Genomic DNA, 19,888 nt, shown 5'->3' on the forward strand with positions numbered 1-19,888 from the left:
GCAATAATGAAGAATTGTTGTTAGCAAGAGTTAGTCTACCAACCTAGCTGCAGCCGGCAGTAGCCTAAGCGCTAGGCCTAGATGAACAAAAATCATGAGGTAGGCTAGGCCATATTATTTGTCAGCTTGTATTCAGAGACTTATATATTTGTAGTGTCATTATATCGATACATTCAACATGAATATTAAAATAAACACACAAACAAACATATTAGGTTTCAAGATGTTTGGGATGTAGCAACATTTGAAGCCTTTGGCTCCCTCTTGTGGCGTTTTAATGTAGTTGCACCTCATCTTTATGGACTCATAAGTACAGAATAGTTTTAGGCTTAGTTCTGGTGTGGTTAGCTTGATTTCCCGGTTTTTCAGTATGAAGAACGGAAGCACAAGTCTTTCAACTACGGATTCTTGAATGTTCCAGTCTTACGTCTCTGACAACATTGTGTGGTACCAGGTACCACAGCATCTTTAGGCGGTTCATCCACGTGACCGGATATACTTGCAATGTAGCAGGAAACATTTGCCCGTAGTGAGAGGGGAGTGGAGAGAGGAGTGAGGAAGCGGGGAGGCCGTGAAAAGCTGCCGTCACCTAACACATAGCCAATGTTTTTACGGATGGGGTATGGCATGCCTGACTTTACCAATTCACCTGTCGCACCACTTGACAAGCCGCAAGGTTTGCCATAATCATGCGGCCTGGATCACAGTCGCACACAGACAGCTAGTTAGATCAGAAGTCCATCATAACGTAACCATTAAGTTATTTCATGTTATGTGCTATGCTATGCTTTGCTGTTCTGTACTGTGCAGTATTAGCTGCCCAATTGAATATGTTGCCCATTAATGGTAAACTTAATAGTTATTGCTAATGAACCGTAAGCAGTCCAGAAATCTTTTCGCAAGGCGTGCTCAGTACAGTTGAATAAGGATGAAATTGTAAGCTTTCTGTATTCGACATCCTGGTTTCTGTGTAATGCTAGCTCGTTAGCAAGTTAAACATAACGTACATGCTATCTTGCCAGGGGTAGCAGAAAGTGTGATTGTTGTAAAATTGTGTTGCTGTAACAGTTGACTGGACGATTCATTTCCCTCTATGCCTGTGTGTCATATGATGACTGGACAACTTCGGAAATTATTTGACATCTTTCGCTTGCGGAGATAACACTGCTTACGTTAGTTGAGGGCTAGCTAGCTAACGTTACTTGGGTTCCAAATCGCCGGTTAATGTATGTGAGCTAGGTTGCTAGTGATGCACCTGCCGTGTTTCCTAAAATTATTGTTCTTTTAATGCTGTTACTGGTGTGTTCATAGAAAGTGGTAATACATACGGTAACTGAAGCATGGCAGTGCTAGCTATCAAACCAGTCAAGCAAGTTAAAACAAGTTATGTTTTCATTAGTTCTGTGGTGATGTCATTAGGGCTAGGGTTTTTGAAAGTGAAAACTGTGGGTAGTATCGGCTCAGGAAATACGTAAGATAATCAGACTGTATGCTTTTTAGCTGGATATAATGCGTGTCACATTGGAAAGATCTTTGTCCTCAGTACTAGAAACAGAATCATTATATACATTGTCTTCTGTTCTGTTTTCATGCACAGTCAGGTCATTAATGTGTGTTTCTAACACAGGGTGCCGCTAATTTCATGAGTGTGTGTGCGTGCATGCCCTGAGAATAGTTTAGGTATGTTCTGATATTGCTCTGGTGTGTGCCTTCATGCGTGCTCCTAAAGTGAATTATTTGTGATGTTTGCGCTCACAGTCTAAAAATGGAGTATATGTGTATATCCTGTAGAGACCTGGATGTGTGAGGCATCATGAGCGTGAAGGCCTTTGAGCTGGTGCCCGTGGTGGAGCGTGAGCTCCTGACTGGGGACAAGGCACGCATCAACATCGAGTGCCTGGAGTGCTGTGGCAAGTACCTGTACGTGGGCACCAACGACTGCTTCATCCACCACTTCCTCCTGGAGGAGCAGACCATAGCCAAAGGCAGCGTGGTCTACCTGTCTCAGAAGCTCCAGCAGAAACACCTGGGACTGAAGAAAGCTGTGTCTGAGCTGAAGGCTGCCTCCGCGCTCGAGCGCCTCATCGTGCTCTGCGATGCCACCATCTACGTCCATGACATGCTCTCCTTGGAGGTGGTGCCGTCGGGCAGCGCCAAGATCAAGGGCGTGCTGTCCTTCTGCGTCAACGAGAACCCGGTGAGCGCCGACCCCTTCTGCGTGGAGCTGGGCGTGATCTCGTCCCGGCGCCGAGCGGTGCAGATCTACACGGTGCACGAGGACCGCGTGCAGCTGGTGAAGGAGCTCGGCACGCCGCAGCAGCCCTGCGCCCTCAGCCTGGACGGCTACTTCCTGTGCCTGGCGCTCACGTCGCAGTACATGATCCTCAACTACAGTACAGGCGCCTCGCAAGACCTGTTCCCCTACGACAGCGAGGAGCGCAAGCCCATCATCAAGAGGATCGGCCGGGAGGAGTTTCTCCTAGCAGCCCCTGGAGGACTGGGTGAGGTCAAAGATAATTAGGATACTGACCTGTTAATCACATTAGTGACCCTCACTACACCAACTTGCATGGGGACGGTCACTACTTTACTGTGAAATTACTAAAACTTTTGTGTTTTTATTCACCCTTTTTAAATCCAATTGTGTATGTTTACAAGGATTTACTGTATTGACTTCCTGACTATTAACCACGGTTTATACATTGATTTTGGTTAATACTCCAGTGAATACTATAGGTGCGTCCTATACATGGGAATGCTTTTTTTTTCACCTGGTAGTTAATAACGTGCACAGTAACTGTGCCAGGTAAAGCGTGAATGGGTCTCTCTCCCTCTCCCTTTCACATACCAATCCCATTAATGTATCAGGCAAAAACAACATTGGCTAGATAACTCATTTTCATTCACACTCAGTCACATTCGGTCTTCCATAACAATAAAGTAACAGATGTCATCTATTCCACCCAGACTGTGTTTAACAGGATGCTATGGAGCGTGAACCTCCGCAAGAGGTGTGAGAGGTCTCAGGATTATGACATCAGCTGGATAACTCTAACTATCATTTCATGCAAATGGAACTCTTCCATTTAAACCGTTAAAGGTTAAACCGTTTAAAGGTTTCCTTAGCTAGCTAGTTAGCTAGCATAGCAACTAGGAAACACATTTGCTGAAAAGTTCAATTTCTCAAAATCAGCTCACCAATAAAAGGCAGTCATGGATTGAAAGTGATCACAACCACTTTTGGGTGATGTGAAATGGCCTCACCAAGATATAAACAATCCTGAGAGATATAATGGGACCTCAATGGAGCAAGGGCTTACTCTGATACCAATGGAACAAGGGCTTACTCTATCAATGTAACTTTAGAAGTCCGTCCCCCCCCCCCTGCCCTTCTAAAACACATTCATTCAATGGTTGCGATTCCGAACGAACATTGTCGTTTATAACACTAGGGCCTTGGGGGATCAATTAACGATTCGACTTAACATTTAGCGTCTATTCCTGTTAGGTGAAAATACACTCAAGTTACCTCAGGACTCCGGAGTTGCATATAAGTATATTTATTAAACAACAACAACAAGCCTGTCGGGCTAGCCCACGTCCTGGCAGGCCAGAGAGAGAGAGAGCGCCTGGACTCACTCCCAGACTGCAGCAGACGAGAGAGAAGCTAATTAAACACATCACACAAGGTTTATATAGATAGAAGTTAGCATTCTCTGACGCCAAAACAATTTGTCAGCAGGGATAACCACGTGGTGGGTCTCTGACGTCCGAGGTCATCTTACTATGCTTTCTGTCATGCAAGGGTTTTACACAAGGTCGAAAGAAACACAGTTCAACCCTTCTTATCACCTGTGGTCCAAACATGCTCTTACTCAAAATGCAGACTAAGTGGCGTCAGTTACACACACACGGGACACAGAAAAGCCATGTTCCTGCTTAAATAAGCACATGATTCATACAAGGTAGTTATTAATACAAGGCACTTGATTAATACATTTATACTTGATTAAAGTCAGAGTTTCATATTTCCCCATCAATTCCCACATAACACTAAACTTCCACACATCATTACACTAAATAAACGCTCAAGAAACTTGCCTACTTCATTCAACTTTGAAATGGCTAGTAGCGCTCACATCATAACTACATGGCATGAGATAACACTGAATAAATACACAGGTTTGTTTTATAAAATAAATTACATAAAATACTGTAATGCAGTTTATATACGGTGCAGTTAATAGTTGGGAAAATACTGTAGACATCCAGACTGTGGCAATGTTGATTCCAACCTCACTGACTTAAAAGGGTTCTAGAAACACAAAGCAAGTATGTGGCACACTTACTACTCAGCTGCATGCTCTCAGAGGGTTGATAGTCTTTTATCACGGTGGAGTGGAGATTAGGCCAGAGAAATTGGACTGGATATTAGAGGTTAAGTGTCGGATTTCATTTTTCCCCAGGCAAGCAAGTCATCTATTTGCCATTTGCTAGACGCACCAAATTAGTTTGCTAAAGATACATGCACACATACATTACACAGCCAGTCAGTTGGTTGTTATCCCATGAAATAAAAACACATTGATCAGGTTTCCTTTTTGCCCTCAGGTATGTTTGCCAATGCAGAGGGGATGTCCCAGCGTGCCCCAGTGAACTGGTCTGAGGATGTGGTTGGGGCAGCGGTGTGCTTCCCCTACGTGGTGGCCCTGGATGAAGGCTTCGTGACGGTACACAGCATGCTGGACCAGCAGCTCAAGCAGACCCTCTCATTCAGGGATGGACACATACTGCAGGACTTTGAAGGTATGGTCAGAACGCCCTTAGCTACTGGTCTGGAGTCAGCTACTGGATCTTATGTGGGTCCAGGTTAGATCTAGCACTGGTTATAAATAGGTCCAGCTTATCCCTGATTGGTTGTTCAAGACCAAGTGCCAGGATTGTGTGGTTCAAATCAGTTTGAACCTAATGCCTGGTGCTAATGTGAAGAACCTTAGTTAAGTTCAGCTTTTATTCCTGTCAACATTTATTATATTATATAGTGTTTTTTTTTTACAAGTGTTTGTAAACCCCCCCCCCCCCCCCCCCCCCCTTTTCTTTCCTACTGTGAGGCGCATTGTGTTACTTCCTTGTATGAAATGCGCCGTACAAATAAAGTTTGATTTGATTTGATTTGATTTGATTTGATAGTGTTTTATTATTCATTATACAGCTCCTCAGAATGCTGCTGAAAGTGTCATTGAATTAAATGGGCCACCCTAGCTTTCAGCGGTCCCATATTTCTTGATAATTCTAATTTGTAAAATGTAAAACAGTTTATGGTTACAAGTGATTCTACACTAATGAAAGCGTAATTACGAATACTATACTCCCCCTCTCTCCTCCACACTGCACCTTTCAGTGATCCTATTGGTTATTCTTCCCTTTGAGTTGCCTTTCAATGTCTATCCTTTTATGATGTTTATACACTAAACAATCAGCACCAATGAGTGGACAGCACTTTCAGGTCCCAGGTTTCATTCTCATTGGCCCTGTGAGGGCGTGGTCTTTCTGTCCAGGGAACTGAACTGATCGACATTGATGATTTCTGATTTCATCAGTGGTTTTCCAGCATATTAATGAACGAAGGCAGATGAACTGATCTTATTCTTGAGTCGCTGGATAGCCCTCTATAATGATCTGCTGTTCAGATGATCAATTTCACTCAGAATAGCTTGTATATCCGGGTTGAACTGAATAATCCATTCTAATTATGACTGTGTGTGATTGCACCAATAGTATGTTTTGCTCTGAGGATTTAAGCCTCATTGAGGCAGAACCGTTCCCATTCCTGTGTGTCTGGCATGATTCACTCCAGCTGTGAGTCTGCTCTGCTCTGTGGGAGTGAGAAACAGCTGAGTCATGGTGGGGTTAGACACGGATGAGACGGTCCCTGAAGCCTGTCTCAATGAAGGAGAAACAGCTGAGTCATGCTGAGGTTAGACACGGATGAGACGTCCCTGAAGCCTGTCTCAATGAAGGCTCATCAATCATTTCACCAGCTCAGGAATCGCTTCCCATGATGTCTGGGGTGTGATCTGCCCCGAACTGAAGATGTGTTCATGGGTGTAGACAGAGATCATATTGGGGTGTCTCTGTGTCCTGCTGTTGCCTAACTTTGGAAGAGCAGAGCTGTTAAGCTGAGAGCCCAAACTATGTTCATATACTTGATGTAAACTACATTTATGTGTAAATATACTGACCAGATCTTGTAGTGCTAATCATCTATTTTAATACGCTTTCTGAAATGATCTCTAACCATTTGATGGAAGCTATCGTTATACTCCCAGACAACCTTTATGTGGTTCCAAAACATAATCCCTAATCTAATAAAATTAGATGGCCCACCAAAAACACATGGTCGCTAAAAATGTTTTGGTTATCTGGTTCTGCCATTGCTCTCCTTTAGCAGGTATGTGATCCTGGTGTGTCTTCTCAGTTCTTTTCTCCTCTATAAACACATCTCTCTCATTGATGATGATTGCTCTTTTCTCTGCTCTGAAGGCAAGCTGGTGTTGGCTTCCACAAAAGCAGTCTACATGTTGGTGCCATTACCTCTGGAGAGACAGATCCAGGACCTGCTGGCTGGGAACAGAGTGGATGAGGCACTTACTCTAACAGAGGGAGCGCGGCGAAACATACCCAAAGACAGGTTCCAGGTACCACTCTTCAGTCATCCATGAGTGTAGTCATGAGACAGAGCCCCAGTTTGAAACATGAACAGCTGTATCTTTTTGATGGTTCCTGTCTTTTTTTCCCCTCAGATTTTGCACAAAAGAATTCTACAGCAAGCAGGATTCATCCAGTTTGGACAGCTTCAGTTTTTAGAAGCAAAAGAACATTTTAGGTAATGTGACGGTGATATTAAGTGCCACATCACAGCTGCCCACAGGTCGTGAACACTGATGCTTGCTTGATGACTGCTGAATAACTTATTACTCTTAGTGAATGCACTGGGCAACTTGACTCCGATCCTTTTGCATTAAACAGAGTTCAGTAAATGTAAACGACGTTGTAGGTCTTTCAAAAACGCCTGTTTTTTTTCTGGTACAGCAAATGTAAAACTATGCACATTCAAAGGTTCAGAAGTGATGTTGGCTGCTGATTGATAAAGTCATACAACTAGAATTGCTTTACCATGACTAACTACAAGCTTGTTCTTAACACTAAGTAAGCCTTGTTCTCTCTCTCTGTGTCTGTCTGTGTGTGTGTCTGTGTGTGTGTGTGTCTGTCTGTCTGTCTGTCTCTCTCTCTCTCTGTCTGTGTGTGTGTGTGTGTGTCTGTCTGTCTCTCTCTCTCTCTCTCTCTCTGTCTGCCTGTCTGTCTGTCTGTCTGCAGAAAAGGTCAGCTTGATGTGCGGGAGCTCATCTCTCTGTACCCGCTGCTGCTGCCCGCCTCCTCCTCATTCGCCCGCTGCCATCCGCCGCTGCACCCGTTTGCTGACCTCAACCAGCTGACGCAGGGCGACCAGGAGAAGGTCCAGCGCTGCAAGCGCTTCCTCATCAGCTACCTGCACGAGGAGCGCAGCAGCGAGGGCCAGAACGGCGTCCGCGAGGAGGTGGACACGGCCCTGCTCAAGCTCTACGCCGAGGCCGACCACGAGAGCCTGCTGGACCTGCTGGCCTCCGACAATGCATGTCTGCTTGCAGACAGCGCCCCCTGGCTAGAGAAACACCACAAGTGTGTACTGCAGTTTCCTCTGGGGCACTCCCTATGAGTACAAGTTTGCCTTGGGGTAGAGGTGGAGGGTTGGGCATTTAGATGTAATGTCAATCAGAAGGATCAAGCAACACAAATAGTCTTTGGTGTGTGCAGTATTGTGAAGACCTTCTCTTTCATATCTTCTTCACATTGCACACCTTTGTTTTGCCTTTTTCACTTTTCTTGAGGGGTGGAATTGCTGACCTCCTCATGAGGATCTTTCCTTGATTATGTTTATATTATATTATTTATATTATGTTTTTTACTCCCCAGATACTTTGCACTCGGGCTTCTGTATCACTATAATGGCCAGGATGCTTCAGCTGTACAGGTCAGCAAACTCCAACTTTGACTTGTTTATGAATGAGTTCACAGACTGACTAGACATGGGGGGCACATGAACAACAAGACCCAGTCACTGAGGGGGAATAGTCAGAGAGCCCACAGCACATCCACTAAACATAATGCTGAAATGTCACCACAATGTTCAAAGCAATTCCAATCCATGAAAACTATAAACATGCTGAATACTCTAGCACTGATAAATGTTCATGGCATAGAGTTAGAACATAGGGTTAGTCTGGGGGAAAAAGCTTCACTTGACTTCTAAGGCTAGTGCAAATGGGATGTGATATTTTCATTATTACTTCCACTTGATTAAAGTGTCTGTGTGATGATGATGTAGTCCTGAACTGTTGATTTGTTCGTGGTGTGGCTCCAGTGGTGGGTGCGGGTTGTGGACGGTGACCTGCAGGACCCCACCCGCTCAGACCTGTTTGAGTATGTGGTGGACTTCCTAAGCTTCTGCCCCAACCTGGATCTGGTCTGGAAGCATGCTGACTGGGCCCTGAAGAGAGAGCAGAAGGTGAGGATGTTTGTGTTGTTCCCTCTCAGCAGACTGTGCATGTTGTTCCCTCACCAGACTGTGCATGTTGTCCGTCATGTGGGTGCATAATACAACTTTTCTATGGTTGTGATGAGGTTATGATGAATAAATTACAAGCTCAAGCTAATAATCAATCCTTGACTCAAAATGGCCCTGGTGGATCTTAAGTGAGTGTTGAGTGGATGCAAAACTGTAGTGTGTTGACTACCTTGTGTTAAGCTGGAAGGATGTGGTGTTTGTGTTTTGCAGATAGGGGCCCAGATATTCACCAAGAGGCCAGTGGACGGGGACCAGGGAAGTAAGATGAACCCAGAGGACGTGGTCACATACCTGCAGAAGCACAGTCACGCTCTCGTCCTCTACCTGGAGCACCTGGTGCTGGACCAGCACGTACAGGTAGGAGCCCCTGAGCTGGGACACAATGGACCAGGGTGTGATGATGAGCCACATCAGCCCCTGAGCTGGGACACAACGGACCAGGGTGTGATGAGCCACATCAGTGGTGCAGTTAGTGGTGCAACAAATAGGACCAAATTATAAACAAAAAGAAGAGAACTTTCATGCATAATTTCTTGACGGCATACTGTCTACAGATCTGCCAGGTGCCTTTGGCAGCTCTGACGAATCTGTTGGTCTTCCAGCATCATAGCCTGGGGGTTCTGTGCTGATATCTGAAGATCTTTAAAGTTTAGTGGAAGTCTAGGCAGCAATTGCACTTATATCTTCTGCTTGCCAGCAGTCTATATTAAGGGATATTTAGATAGGCCTGGTATCTACATTTGCATAGTGTCATCTACAAAGGTTGGGGGTTAATAATTGCTTGAAGATTTGTGACATTTCCAGCTTTAAGGACTTGGCACGTTGAGGAGTGTTTTTTATTATTTGCAGGGTAAACAAACAAGAAGTGGCATGTTTGTAACCTTTCAGTTTATTGACATCAATCATACCGCATGTCATTGACACTGAAGCTATTGCACCTCCCTGCTCTCACTGCCCTGCCAGATAAGTCTGGGAGGAATGTATACAACATTTTGGCTACTTTTTACCATTGTGACATTTTATTTAGAAATATGGTGATTGTAACATCTTATAACCTATGAAAAGATTTAGCAATCCAGTCCAAATCAAGACTGAAACTGTCTTAATGACTGATTTGATCCTGTTAAATGTGATCAGCTGATATTTATTATAGTCAGAGTACCATTTCCACCTATTTCTTGGTGTTGTTGGGTGTAAATACTCAAACCTGTCTGTGTAGCCTACGGCTGGGTGATGGGGGACATATGGCCCTAGTTACTGAGATCAGTGTTTAGTTTTAATCAAGTTTTCAAGTTTTCAGTTCATGTAGACAGAACATAAAAGTCTTGAATCGTCCATTAGACTGAATTTCTTGGCCATATTGCCCAGCCCTGCTCCTTCCTCTGCTTTGATGACACGCACTGAGTGGCTATGGTGCCAAAACTTCTTTGGTTATTGGCTTCATTCCCCGTGTATTCTGTGAGTCCTCCTCTCAGCCCTGTGCCATCTGTCCTGTGTCCCTCCAGAAGGAGAAGTTCCACTCTCAGTTGGCGCTGCTCTACACAGAGCGTGTGTTGGCCCTGCTCTCCCAGCCCTCCTCCCCAGCCCAGGCCCTCAGCCAGGCCCGCTCCAAACTACAGCGCCTGCTCAAGGAGTCCACCCTCTACCGGGTTCAGATGCTACTAGGTGAGTTCACATGGATCTCTTGCTGATTACCACAGTCGGTAGTACACTCCCACCCAAACACATAACTGACTGAATCCCAGAAGATGGCACGAGACAAGGTGTACAGAAATGTGTGAAATGGCGACACTCTGTGGCTATTGTAGGTCAGTGCGCCACTGAAGTAGTCTGTGTTATTCGATCTAATCTAATAGCTGCCCTGCTGCAGCTAGTGGGCCATGTGAGTTGTGATGATGATGATGATGACGATGATGTTTGCATGCAGGGAAGATAGACGGCGTGGATCAGCTGCTGGTGGAGCAGGCCACCCTGCGTGGCCGTCTGGGGGAGCACGAGCGGGCGCTCCACATCCTGGTGCACCAGCTGCAGGACCGCTCGGCCGCGGAGGACTACTGCAGCTGGGCGGCCACCCCTCAGGAGCCCGCTCTGGGCCAGCAGCTCTTCCACCTGCTCCTGGCCACCTACCTGGACCCTGACGTCCCGGGGGGGGTGGACAGCGTGGCGGCCGTGGACCTGCTCAATCGCCACGGCAACATGTTCGATGCGGTGCGCGTCCTGGGGATCCTCCCCGAGGGCTGGTCCCTGCAGCTGCTCCGCCCGTTCCTGACCGCGGCCGTCCGGAAGAATGCCCACGAACAGCGCACTGCCCAGGTGGCTCTGGGCCTGGCACGCTCGGAGAACCTCCAGCTCCTGCATGACCGGGTGAGTGGGCAACTAGAGGGAGTGGGCCAGTGGACACCGCATTCAGACAGGATTCAGACCTTCACTTTCTTCACATGTTGTTATGTTCTAGCCTTTTGGCTAAATTGTTTCAATTCATTTACACTGAGTCAGTGGGAGACCTAGAATGTTTTTGGGGTGGAAAAGGGATGGCAGAGAACTTCTGTAGGGTGTTTGAGTGAGGTGGCCTGAATACTTTTGAATGCTCTGTGTGTGTGTGTGTGTGTGTGTGTGTGTGTGTGTGTGTGTGTGTCTTGTGTGTGTCGTCTACTAAAAGTCTGTATTGTCCCTCACATGTTTCTTGCAGTAGTCCACAAAGTTTACATATATAGTAGCTTGAAATCAGGCTTTTCTGTTTCACCACTTGTTTCTTGCCCATTTCTTCAACCTCTCGTACACCAACCTGTATTATGCCACAGACATTATGTCAACAGAGGCAAGGTCAAAAGTCCGAGTCAACAACCCAGTTTTTAAGAATTAGACTTCTGGAGTAGGGTGATACACTGTCATTACGTCATTCCACCATGTCCTGTGACTCAGTGTGGGTTCTCTTGTGTTGTGTGTGCAGCTCAAGACCCGCGGAGGCCCGGTGGTGGTGTCGGAGAAGAAGGGATGCCAGCTGTGCCACAACACCTTCAGCGAGCCCGACTGCGTGTGCCTGCCTGGCGGCGTGCCCGTCCACACACACTGTGCCGCCCAGCGTCTGCGGGACTCCCCCACCAAGAGGCGCCTGGAGAACGGCAGCGACCACACATGAGTGGGCCGGCCCCTGGGTGCGTGGATGTAAAAGGAGCGTGTGGGGGGGGGGGGGAGCGTACAGGCTGGACAGGACAGGAGCGTGTGGACCCCCACAGCCCACCCAGGCCCGAGTCCTGGCCACAAGGACCCAGCTGAGGCCACACTCCCTCAGCCATTGCCTTGAAACTGTGCCCTCTCGAAGCAAAGCTACTTTTTGTTCTCGTGTGTGTGTGTGTGTCTGCGAGTGCAGGAGGAGGAGGAGCGAGCCAGAGAGAGTGCATGATTGAGTGAGTCTGAAGTGTGTGTGTGTGTTTGTATGCTATTTATTTCCATCTAGTTATCTGTGCACAGTAACACTTCACACCAGAAAAGCAACAGCTGTCCTTTTTTTAAAAAAAACAAAAGGACAAAATGGCGAGTCACTTCACTGAAGAGAGACAGACCCCCTCCCCTCCCCATCCTAAGACTTTTGCCATGAACTGATGTGAATCCCTAAGGGCTGTTGGCTGTCTAGGTCAGTTGAAGAGTATGTGGTAACAGTGGCTCTCTGAAGAGAGAAGTCTCACCAGAAAGACTGCAAAGGCCTCCAGTCTCCAGACGGCCCATGTCCTGCACTCAAATCTCCATCCAGGTTTCAACATCTTCTGTGAGACAGTCTGTAGCACTCATCAAGGACTGCAGAAACATGGATGTGTCACTGTACGATTTCAAAGGTCTGTCATATTTGCCACCATAACCTGGATTTTTGTTGAAAGAAAATGCAATGCTAGGTCTTGTTGGTTGCTAGTGGCGTCTACTCTTTGTGCTTTGCTCCATCTAAGGTGTAGGCTTTACCATTACCACAGCTAAACAAAACACAAACAACAACATGCGTCACCATACTGCAGTGGTTTATGCAAGATAAACATGTTCTAGTTCTTTTCTTAGAGGAGCTATGATGAGCACAAGCCAAGGACACTGTTACTAAAACACCCTGAAATCTTTGCTAGCCTCCACTCTGCGCTCTTTTCTCCCTCTCTCTCTTTCTCTCTTTTCTCTCTCTCTCTCTCACTCTCTCCGAAACCACATATCGCCAGTCTTTTCTCTCGCGCTGCAAATGTGAAGACCCTGTGAGATGTTTCAAATGAAGTGAGTGGTCTCATACTTTTCTGTGAAGGAAACAAGATCAGACTTTTTTTTTTTCTTCTCTATTACAGCCTTGATCAAAGCCTTATAATTGTTAAGATTATGTGGGGACTTGTAAACATGATATGTAGGCAGTTCCACTGGCCATCTAGTGTCACTCTTGTTTTGTTTAGCCATCTACCTGTGTGTGTGTGTGTGTGTGTGTGTGTGTGTGTGTGTGTGTGTGTGTGTGTGTGTGTGTGTGTGTGTCCTAATCTGCATTTGTTGTGCTGATGTTTGCAGTGCTGTGAGGTGGTCTTTTAGGAATCACATTTAGAGATCATCTCATCATGTGGAGGTCTTCCAGGGTCGGTGGCGAGGTACTGCATCATTATTTCTTTGGAGATCTGACTTCAAGAAGAGATGGAAATATGTCAGTTTACAGAAACTCCACAGGGTTGGAGGAAATGTGGAAAGCACACGTAATACACTGCCTATAGATTCAGCCCATAACCACTGCAGGACAGGAAGGCCACTGTGGCCAGCACTAAGAGATCACACGCCCCCTGCTGGACCTGTGTGGCATCAGTGTCTACAGGAAGCAATGGAAACATCACCTCATCAAAATCAAAATGGCATCATCCTTTGGCACCCGTTTTAGTGATCTGGCCTTTGTTGATGCAGTCAGTTTGTGCATGAGCTAATCCACTTCTCAGATTTATTTGAGGGATTCCACTAAATTGGTGTGATTGCTGCTCTTTCAAATTGATTTATTTGAGGGATTCCACTAAATTGGTGAGATCACTGCTCTTTCAAATTATATCTGTGTTCAATTTTGAAGAAGTTAATGCCTTGGATGTTTTTGAAATAAAAAATTAGATTTTTCAGTTCCTTAAGTTGTTGAAAATATGGCAAGCCTCAGTTTGTAGATCTTGGGTTTGACTTGTACATTGTGTACCTGTCAAGTCCTGCAGAGATGTTAGCCTGGTACTTACATATGAAACTGTTTTCAAATCCTTAATCAGTTATGGAAAAAAAAGAGAAAGCCTATGACCCCTTTAAACCTAGCCCTCAAAGTACCTACATTGCTATATCTTTATATCTTCAGAAGTATTTTATAAATATAAATACTGGTATGTAAATATTGTATTTATAACTGTCGCTTTGTAAATCATTGCCAATGTGGGTGGAATGTACAAACTGTAAAAACGTCCATTTTAATAAACATGATAATGCTTAAACTGACTTTTGCTCCGGGACCCACCCTGCGAAAAACCTATCCTGTTTGTGCATTTCATTTGTACAAGCCCTCTTACACACTTTGGACTTTAGATTGCGTTCGACCTTCCCTCTAGACTCTCAGCATATAGTACATGTTTTTATTCACTGGTCATTTGGAGGGACCCTTGGGCTTTTGATAAGATCTACTAGGGCAGTATGTATATCTGTCATTCGTGAGCAACCAGCCCCTGGAACTGGAAGGATTTATTCAGGTTTGCGCTTCAAGATTTCATGAATACGTCCGAGCTTCTACTTCATAAGAAGAGACTGTTTTACTGCATGAACCAGCTTTGTTGCATTTGAGTAGACATCAAGAAGGAAACAAAAAATACAACTCAAAGCATTGCCTTTTTTTTAATAACTTAACACATTTACTTATTTGTGAGAAAATGTGTCAAGTCATTTGGGGTCTGCTGACTTGTGGTGGAATGTGGATGAAAAATGTCTACTTGTACAACCAAGTGTTTGAAACTATGGTGTTATGTTTCCATATATGTATGAGTACTCTTGAACAGTCGGTTCCCTCCCATGACATGGTGAGGTAGAAGTTGCACAATCCCAATCTGCAGCATTGCATAACACAGATGTTGCTGAGAATGTATTCAGCTGGCGCTGGAGTCATTTGATACGTTAGCGTGTGAATGTTAGTAACGAAAAAAACTGCTAAAGCACCCTAGCCTACTATAAAGTTAACACTATTGTGGCAGTTCTAGCAGCATACAGTTTGATAATAAGTAATCTGCAATTGAAATAGAACATTTTTTGAAAGAGACAAAAGATGAGTTGCAGCAACATATGCACCACAACATAACTATATATTGCACTAATATATTACTTATATAATGTATAACTACTTATATAATATAATGCCAGATTAGTATATTCGGTGTGCAACTGTAAATTGTATTTTTACTTTTATTATGTAGCATTTTCTATAAAATACAATGTGCTATTGCCAGTATGACAGCGAGTTTACATATTTAATAAAAGTCACCATAAATGAGATGAATTGGCTAGACCTTAACGTAAACTCTTAATACTTGAGCAAGATAGCCGCTTGAGTGTTGACACTGGATCTGGGTCATCTCCATCTGGTCATTCACCTTTGACCTTTTATTTTGGGGACACGTTCAGGACTGTGCGGATGCTGGAACAGAGCAGACCAGAGCTTAGTGGTGCTCAGATGAGTTTCTTGTTCTAATGAAGGAATGCTACAGAAGAGATTTTTGCACTTACCATTTTCCTGTTTTCATGAGTTCAATGGAATCATTGACCTTGTCCAAGGGCATGGTGTGGGTCACAAACTCATCCAGATTGATCCTGCCAGACTTGTAGTCAAGAACAAGCTTTGGAACAGCGTCTTTGCCTTTGAATCCTAGACACACCCAAGACCACACAACACAGACAAACATTCACTGAAAATGGATGCCCTGCATTGATAGTGAGAAACAATGACAGACAGACAGACAGACAGACAGACAGACAGACAGACAAACAGCCAGACCCGTCACCTCCAAAAAGAGAGCCCTTCCAAGTTTTCCCAGCGATGAGCTGGATGGGCCGAGCAGAGAAGTCGTCCAGATCAGTCCAACCCACCATCACACTCACGCCCCAGCCCCTCACACACGACTCCAGTGCACTGCGCTACAGGACAGAAAACACACGGCCACATTCCAGTCTACATGACCTCTGACAGAACTCTCATTAGCTCCCAATGTCAGATACTGCTATATATACTATAACCTACCATAACGGCCACGTTGCCCACACACTCCAAGGAGAAGTCCACCCCTCCATTTGTCATCTCAGACAGGACTTCACTGATGGGTTTTGAGTGCTTCTTTGGGTTCACACAATCAGTGGCTCCAAGTGCGCGGGCCTTTCCAAACTTGTCCTCGTTGATATCCACACCAATGATTCTGGAGGCACCAGCATTCCTACAGCCCATCACTGCAGCAAGGCCCACTCCACCCAGACCAAACACTGCACACACAGATCCTCTGGTAACCTACACACACACACACACACACACACACACACACACACACACACACACACACACACTTTCAGAGTAATTTAGGACAAAAACAGGATGACCTCTTTAACAAAGAATATGCCTACACTACACTTAGTAACATTCTAATTGGCTGCAATCCTAAATGATTGTTATAAACCCATACAAAGGTTCCACAGCCTCTAAGACAGGATTTTTAAAGAGATTACCGACACACACACACACACACACCTGGGCAGTGTTTATGGCAGCCCCATACCCCGTTGCAACCCCACAACCCAGCAGACACACTCTGTCCAGCCTGGCGTCATCACAGATCTTTGCCACGGAGATTTGATTAAGAACTGTGTACTCGGAGAATGTGCTAGTCCCCATGAACTGGAAGATCACTTTTCCTCTGCAGGTGAAGCGGGAGTCTTTTTCTGCCATGATGCCAGTACTCAAAGTTGTCCTATCAGAGACAGAAAGAAGACCTATGATGCTCTGCAGTGTGTGAGTATGTGTTTTGTGTGAGTATGTGTTGTGTGTTTAATCATGTGTGTGAGTATGTGTTGTGTGTGAGTATGTGTTGTGTGTGAGTATGTGTTGTGTGTTTAATCATGTGTGTGAGTATGTGTTGTGTGTTAAATCATGTGTGTGAGTATGTGTTGTGTGTTTAATCACCAGCTTCGTTCACACATGTTGGATTTGGGATGCTTGCAAAATCTGCATTCCCCACACTGAGAGATGAAGAGAGGGATCACGGTGTCACCTACAGAAACACATACGATTTACATAGTCTAGGGTATTTTGTCTGATATATGTCTATATACAGTTAAGATTATGACTTTTGATGGCTTCATTTTAACTGCTTTTGAATTTTGCCAGAGTAAAACAAATAGAAGATCACCACCTTTATATCCCTTCACAGTGATTTTAAGAAGCACTTTATAAGCTAATCAGCTCTGTGAAGGAAGAAGGAAAAAAACTAAAACAAAAGTTCTGACCTGGTTTAAAGTCAGTGACTCCAGGACCCACACTCTCTACGATCCCTGCCCCCTCATGGCCCAGCACAGCGGGGAAGCCCTCCTCATGCTTCCCCTCAAACAGGTGGTACAGGTCAGTGTGACACACACCTGTGGCTATCACCTGACATCAATGGGGGAGAAATGTTAGCATGCATGAGTTTAAGCATATCTGGGTGTATTATTTAAACGGTGACAATAACAAGCTGATATTGTATCCAGGGGCGGAGATCCCATTTCATTGTAGGGGGGGACAATACATGGTCAAATTTCAGAGTGTAATTCCGGGGGGGGGACATGAAAAAAATGCTTTCACGAGAGCTAGCATAAACTGCTAAATACCGAATTCTCTTATCACATTTACAAACAGAAATTCGAAGTCATTTTAGAATTATCTAAACAGCATTAAATGTACTAACACGAAATATCTATTGACAGACAAATAATGTCCAAAGTTCAAGAGAACTTGATGCTCAAAATAAGTTATAAAACAGCTCGACAGGGAATCGAACTAGCAACCTTTAGATTATATTACGACTTCTCTACCTCCTGCGCCACTGTCACTCCACATTACAATACCAGCATAGTTCATGGACCGCAGAAAAATATGACATTCATTTAACTTCAGATAATTTAACAAATCTGGAGAGGCACTGAGATGTAGACCTACGTTTATTAACTAGCACGAACCTGCCCCTGACAGGACAGTGTCCTAGACTGTCTAGCTAGCTATCTTAACTGTGTTAATTACCGGCATGCGTGTGTTATCGGCAAACGTTCACGTTGTCATGCCAATCCATTAATAAACTTATGTATACTTGTGCATATCGATTGGAACTTCGTAAATGGAGTTTAGAAAAAAACTTCTTCTTTACATGTTCTTACTGCGTTCGAGAATGAGGCAAATCTCTTTACATATCGTGTATCATAGCGGCAGCCACAGGGGACAGAGTAGGAAACAGTCTGACAATCTGACCGTTGGAAACAGGGGATCTCCGCCTATGATATCTGAACTGAGGTCTCACCTTTATTCGTATTTCGTGTTTCTGGGGAGGAGCCACTTCAATCTCCTCTATCACAAGAGGAGCGTTGGGTTTCCAAGCCACAGCAGCATGGCACTTAATCACCTGAGAAGACATCCAGCCCAAGCTATTCATCTCTTTTGTCTACACAAGCATTTCCTTTCAGATGTCAATATTTCAATTTCTGGATGCAATGTTTTCTTCTCAAAAACACATACTTACAATAAACTTTAGTTCAAATCTGTAGGCACATGGAACTTAAGTGTCAAGTTCCTATTTGGCTGTAAACCAGTGTTCTGGAACAGTGCACTGGGACCAGTTTCCCATTGCTGAAAACTGACCATCTGGTGGTCTTTCACACCAGTGGATCATTTTCAGCCGTAATTTGGAAATATGCATTTGGCAGTGAGAACACACTGTGTCTGATATCACCCAGCAAACTCCTGCAGCACTTCCACACACTATCTGAACTAGATGGCCTGGACCCAAGACCATCCCCTCTCTGAACATCCTTGGCCTTCAGGTAAAAGGAGAATAACTGAGCCTGAAATGTTTACTGCCATCACTGGAGCCAAAAACTATTTCACAAGAAATACAAAGTAAGCAGATAGCTTTCAAATGTCCGGTCATGAACTTTGTGTGTGTGTGATTAAGTGAGATTTAACAGTCCACAGTCCACAAATAGTTGTTTTGGTGTGGTAAGTCAAACATTAAGCTGCAGTCACTTTAATGCTCAAAAGTTGATGGCATGCGCACACATTTATTGCACAAATCATTTTTATACAGTTTTCATAGACCTATTACATTTTTGCAAAATGTTTGCAGCCATATGCTAAAATCTTTTAAATTCATCTTTCCCTCATTAATCTACACTCAATTCCCCATCATGACAAAGCGACAGAGCCAGGCTAATTGGTGACTGCAATCGAAATTAAAGTGCCAAGACTAATCAGACCTTGGAGGTCTTTCGCCACGGAAATGACTATCGTGAGAGGAGAAACCCATGTTTAATCGCATAAAATCACTCAATGGAAACACAAACCATTCGCTATTGTGTTGTCAACTGAAGAAATTAAACTTTTTTACAATGAAAAATTTGTGCAAACATTTCTAAAATCCTGTTTTCACTTTGTCATTGTGGTGTAGCGCTGTATCCTATTGAGTTTAGTTCAATGAGGGGGAAATGATTTCAGCATAAGGCTGCAATATAACAAAATGTGAAAAAAAGTTTATATATTTTTTGACATATATATCGTATAGGCCTAAATAGAGTGAACAGAAAAATGTGCATGCATTTAGGAGGTTGTGCAGCTGATATCATTTGTGGTAGGACAAACAAATGGGCAGGACGAGAAACATCATCAAGGATGCCCCACACCCTAACCATGGACTTCTCACCCTCCTCCTATCTGACATGCATGGGGCTTCTACCCGGTGGTGTCTGTGTGACCCTGCTAAACCCCACACCAACACTCCAGTAGCACCATCGCACTCATTACTGCACCGTTTACAGTATACTTTAATGAACATGTTTTTTACACTATTCATTTTCCACCGACTGAAGCACACTATTCAAATAATGTTACTGTACATATAACCAAATGTACATATGTTGTTTATACATACTTCACCGAATGTGCATCCTGTTCATACTGTAGGTCTACATACAACCCCACAT

At 44.5% G+C, this 19,888-nt stretch overlaps 2 protein-coding genes across 6 annotated transcripts in view; one reads left to right on the plus strand and one right to left on the minus strand.

Annotated features, from left to right (window-relative positions):
• The first annotated feature begins 467 nt into the window (after positions 1–467).
• tgfbrap1 (transforming growth factor, beta receptor associated protein 1) lies at positions 468–14,130 on the plus strand. Of its 5 annotated transcripts, XR_006151448.1 has the most exons (13): positions 469–620; positions 1,792–2,501; positions 4,612–4,806; positions 6,544–6,698; positions 6,804–6,886; positions 7,378–7,719; positions 8,014–8,071; positions 8,462–8,605; positions 8,876–9,022; positions 10,171–10,330; positions 10,593–11,029; positions 11,616–12,498; positions 13,193–14,130. XR_006151448.1 is itself a non-coding variant. In XM_031558184.2 (12 exons), the coding sequence occupies exons 2-12, from the start codon at positions 1,814–1,816 to the stop codon at positions 11,802–11,804; spliced, it is 2,598 nt and encodes an 865-aa protein (XP_031414044.1). In that variant the 5' UTR covers positions 468–676; positions 1,792–1,813; the 3' UTR covers positions 11,805–14,130. The 5 variants fall into 5 exon arrangements, 4 of the variants coding, with proteins under 4 accessions (XP_031414044.1, XP_012678796.2, XP_031414045.1 ...); XM_031558184.2 differs by having other exon boundaries at positions 468–676; positions 11,616–14,130; XM_012823342.3 differs by having other exon boundaries at positions 11,616–14,130.
• A 375-nt stretch (positions 14,131–14,505) lies between these two features.
• The window catches only part of LOC105896540 (alcohol dehydrogenase 1-like), a 5,857-nt gene continuing 474 nt past the window's right edge, over positions 14,506–19,888 (minus strand). The window contains exons 2-9 of the mRNA XM_012823307.3: positions 18,214–18,315; positions 17,171–17,312; positions 16,848–16,935; positions 16,416–16,635; positions 15,918–16,178; positions 15,682–15,814; positions 15,407–15,545; positions 14,506–15,317 (exon numbers count right to left, since the gene is read on the minus strand). Of these exons, the coding sequence (XP_012678761.3) occupies positions 15,284–15,317; positions 15,407–15,545; positions 15,682–15,814; positions 15,918–16,178; positions 16,416–16,635; positions 16,848–16,935; positions 17,171–17,312; positions 18,214–18,315 (1,119 nt within the window). The 3' untranslated portion in view covers positions 14,506–15,283. The remainder of the gene's footprint in view (positions 15,318–15,406; positions 15,546–15,681; positions 15,815–15,917; positions 16,179–16,415; positions 16,636–16,847; positions 16,936–17,170; positions 17,313–18,213; positions 18,316–19,888) is intronic.

The sequence above is a fragment of the Clupea harengus genome, chromosome 21, assembly GCF_900700415.2.
Source record: "Clupea harengus chromosome 21, Ch_v2.0.2, whole genome shotgun sequence".
Lineage (NCBI taxonomy): Eukaryota > Metazoa > Chordata > Actinopteri > Clupeiformes > Clupeidae > Clupea > Clupea harengus.

Bases quoted from the DNA above. Each gene is read 5' to 3' on its own strand.
- tgfbrap1 (XM_031558184.2), top strand. From the start codon at position 1,814: ATGAGCGTGAAGGCCTTTGAGCTGGTGCCCGTGGTGGAGCGTGAGCTC. The intron at 2,502-4,611 runs GTGAGGTCAAAG...TTTTGCCCTCAG, and splicing joins AGCAGCCCCTGGAGGACTGG to GTATGTTTGCCAATGCAGAG. The intron at 7,720-8,013 runs GTGTGTACTGCA...TTTACTCCCCAG, and splicing joins TGGCTAGAGAAACACCACAA to ATACTTTGCACTCGGGCTTC.